A 3,965-nucleotide genomic window follows, 5' to 3' on the forward strand; every position below is an offset into this window, starting at 1 on the left:
GACGTGGCGGAGCACCCTGTCCCCATGCAATTGCACAAGCCCAGCAAGCAGCAGGTGAACCTCTGCCCATGGATGATCAAGAATGGGAAGATGTGGAAGATATCAAAGAAAACCCAAAGCACCTCCATCCTCCAGTGGGGTCAAGATATCTCACTGTCATGGATGTCACAGGTGTTCATTTCATTGTAGTGAATTGGTGTGAATGCAAGACTTCAGAAACCCAATACATATGGTTACTCAGAGCCAAACTATTTCCCTCAATGTTCAAGAAGCCAAGCACCACATTCACATTCACAGTTCTGGATGACTTCCTGAGGGACAACCTGGAATGTGGAACATCCAGTATGAACTATTACAGCAAGTTGCATTGGATCACATCCAGTGTGTTTCCACACCTTGTTCCAGTAAGATTTGGTATTTTGGTTCCAAGTGTTGGAATGTCTGAAGGGTCAATCAGGATAGATACCATGAGCTTCTATGGGTTGCATGGAAATGGCAATACCTCAAGCTACTTAAATGGAATGGATTCCATGGGACAACCAGGTCAGCAGAGAAAGGCAGACTGGCATTATTTTGCACAGCATGCCCCCAGCCTGGAATAAATGTTGATACTAGTGAGGATTTGGACCAGTAAGCAGCTCCAATAATGCAATCCTCATATGCTGACCTTCTCCAGCTGGTGGTTCACCCACACAGTAGTAATGGATGGAAACTTTAAAGCAGAACACATGCATGAGCAGAAATCTGAAGATCAGGTGTGGTTGATGGATGGACTAGGTTATATGGTGACCAATCCGCACTACATGGACCATTTGAAGGCCACTCCACATATTGTGGAAGTATGAATTCATTCAACCTGTTGTGGGACACTACCTCCAGGTAGTGTGTGATTAGGGGGGAAGCTGTAGGGCAATCCCTAGGCTTGACCCAAGGGGTGCTGAGTAGGAAGGAGACATAGAATATGGTGGTAGGGTCAATTGAGGAGTCAAATATGGGGCACAGAATTTAATTCTGCAGAGATGTAGGCAAATTGGGAACCAGTAGACTTGTATATGAAATTCCAAGTCATGAGCTTGGCATGAAGAAGTAACTCTAAGACTCATGAGACATGGAGGTGAGACACAGAAACACAGAAGACACAGTAGATGCAGAGTACATGGCAGACACTTTTGAACACTTAGACACACAAATGACTTGGATAGTGACTCCAAAAGATGGGTGGGTATATTTCCAACATCATGGTGGAATTATATAGTACAAGGGAAGTAGGTATGGGTCAGAGTAAGGTGGGGCAGAAAAACTAAAAGACCAGAAAATAAAGGAAAGGACATCAGATGTCAGTGAAGTACAGATGCACATGAAATAGTCTGGTGGGTAGTAGACAAGAGTAAGAATGGAACAATGGTAAGGGGTATCTTTGAACAGAATGAGAGTATGCATACAAGTGGGAGGTGGAGCTGAGTGGCACAGGGGGACAGAGCATAGCATACTGGCACAAAGTCCAGGGAAACTGGAGTTTATTAGAGGTAAGTGGCACAGATGACCAGTGACATGACTGAGTGGTGGCATGGCTGCTGAATTCCAGGTGACTCTGCACAAACATGGAATTTCCAGATCAGCAATTTGATGACTGAGCAACATGCTGAAGGGTGGTAGAAACTCTGAAGGCAACAGGGGTCAGGAGGAAACATGAGGACATGAGCAGGAAAAATTCCAAAATGGGTTTGTTGTAGAGACCTGCAGAATTTAGTGACAGATTCCTGTTCCAGCCTCAGGGAGTATACAGCTCCCTACACCTCCTGGGAACATCAAATGCTGACTGTCCTTGGTCAGACCAAACTGAGACATGACAGAGATGAGCATGGAATATTGGCAGATGTTATGTAACAATGATGGCATGTGGTTGGAATTCTGCCTCATGCAGAGGGAAATTCTGCATTGTACAAGATGGCCCTGTGGAATTTAAATGTGCTCAGAAGGTGTCTCACTGCTTGTCAAACATCCACACCCCAGCTACACCCACACCCACTACCCAATCCATACCCAACCTTCACCATGCAAGCCTACTTGACCCATGATGCATGACCAGTTTGCAGCATGAGGGACCAGGCCATCACCTCGCTGTTGGCAGCATTAAGGCACGTTAGGGTGCTAATTGACACAGTGCCACAGCCCAAAGAGAGCTTAGAGGCAATATATGAGTGGGTGGAGGACTGGGACCAGACCTGGGTGAATGTGCTAGAGACCTGTGCAACACAACACACTGACTGATCCCCAGGCTGGGATCTACTCATGGTGGAAGTACATTGATGAGAACAAGATTTCTATCCTGAAGGTGTGCAATGCCAACCTACATGACCTGACCAAGGAATCTGCGATATGGCAGAATGAGGCAATCCCTGTGGCAATAGCAATAGTGGATCTCTGGCAGCCAGAAGGGCAGCATAGGTTCAACATTAACAACCTTTTCAAGGACTACCAGGAGCAGGTAGAGGAGAGAGCGCAGATGGAGGCTGAGAGGTCGGCCAAGGCACCATCCATGTGCACCCAGGGCCAAGCAGAAAGAGGTGAGGGCCAAGACCATGCACCAGAAGACACCAAAGGAAACCTGTCAAGAGGAGCTGCACACTCAACAGGGGAGGGCTCTGGTAGTGCAAGCAAGGGAAAAGGGAAGCAGAAGGTGCACTCTACAGCCTTGACAACCCTGAGCATGCATGCTGACTTCAATGAAAATTCTGCAGGCCACCAGCAAGGAGGACAAGCTGGCTGACAACATTGATGATGATGAGGGTGATGGCGACCCAGGTCCATCCACAAAGGGACCTTGCACAGCTGGGGACAATGAGCCCTGCAAGACATGTGCCCAGGCAAACCTCACATGCATCAGGGAGCCAGAGGCATCCTGCAAATGGTGCAGGAAGGCGAAACACAAGTGCTTGCACTCTCAAGGTGTAGGGAGAAAGGTGAGTACTGCACAGGTGAAAATCCACAAGGGAACAAGTTGGCACCACCTTCAGTGAAAGAACTCCAGTACCGTTGGGGAGGCAGGGCCATCCCACAAATGAGTCAAATCGTTTATGACCTCAAAGCCAGCCCCAGCAGAATCTGCAACCAAACCTGTCAAGAAGCTTACTCTGAAAATTCCAGCTTGAAAACAGCAGCCTGATCCAACCCCCATGTGCTCGCCTTTGCCAGATCCAGCCCCTTCACTTTGCAATCCTTTGCCAACACCCTGTCTCTTTTTCTGCAGAGCCTCTCCAATGCCCAGACCTTCACCCAAGCCCTCACCAGTCCCTGTCAACAATCCCCATGCATCACTTCCAATCAATGAACTGCAAGTCGAGATTGAACTGTTTTTTGCAACTGTGACCAGTTTACTGGATGAACCTGGAGACATTGAAGTGACAGCCCAGAGTGACACTCCATCAGCCATGGAAATTCTGGAGGTTGAATACCCATGTGAGTGGTCAACAGTGAACATTGTTGAGCATCTGTGAGTGCTCAAGGTGAGGGCCAAGGATGAGGAATTCGAGCTGGAGCAGGTCTACTGGCTGCTGGAGATGTTGGTGAGGCAGGTAACACATCGGATCGAGACTGCATGGGCTAGATGGGAGGAGCTGCAAAGGTTGAAGGACGATCTCCAGGACCTGTAAATAGCATACTAGAGTCTGTGGAATTTTTATTTTTATTTTTTTTGACTCCTTCATGTGAGTGGTGCAGAATTTATAGAAGAGATGAGATGGGTATTGATAAAAGAAAGAACAGGGGAAGAAAAGAAAGGAGGTAGAGAGAAGGACAGACTACTCATCTGACTCGTCCAAAGGGATGCCAGCAAGTGTAGGGTCTGGGAACACATCATCTTCAAGATGATCCAGGTCTTGTGAGGAAGCACCAGTCAGCTGGGTGACTTCAATTCAAGCGTTATTCCATGGGAAATAGGGGTATAGGCAAAACACAGCAAAGTG

General features: G+C 47.6%; 1 protein-coding gene across 1 annotated transcript; it reads left to right on the plus strand.

Annotated features, from left to right (window-relative positions):
• Positions 1 to 2,097: 2,097 nt before the first annotated feature.
• On the plus strand, positions 2,098 to 3,653 carry F5J12DRAFT_895917 (uncharacterized protein; the record flags this gene model as incomplete). The annotated part of the gene is made up of 4 exons (XM_051747890.1): positions 2,098 to 2,229; positions 2,279 to 2,680; positions 2,742 to 2,963; positions 3,507 to 3,653. The coding sequence occupies 4 exons, from the start codon at positions 2,098 to 2,100 to the stop codon at positions 3,651 to 3,653; spliced, it is 903 nt and encodes a 300-aa protein (XP_051596904.1).
• Positions 3,654 to 3,965: the final 312 nt, after the last annotated feature.

The sequence above is a fragment of the Pisolithus orientalis genome, assembly GCF_024613125.1.
Source record: "Pisolithus orientalis strain OTSU chromosome Unknown F5J12scaffold_34, whole genome shotgun sequence".
NCBI classification, from domain to species: Eukaryota; Fungi; Basidiomycota; class Agaricomycetes; order Boletales; family Pisolithaceae; genus Pisolithus; species Pisolithus orientalis.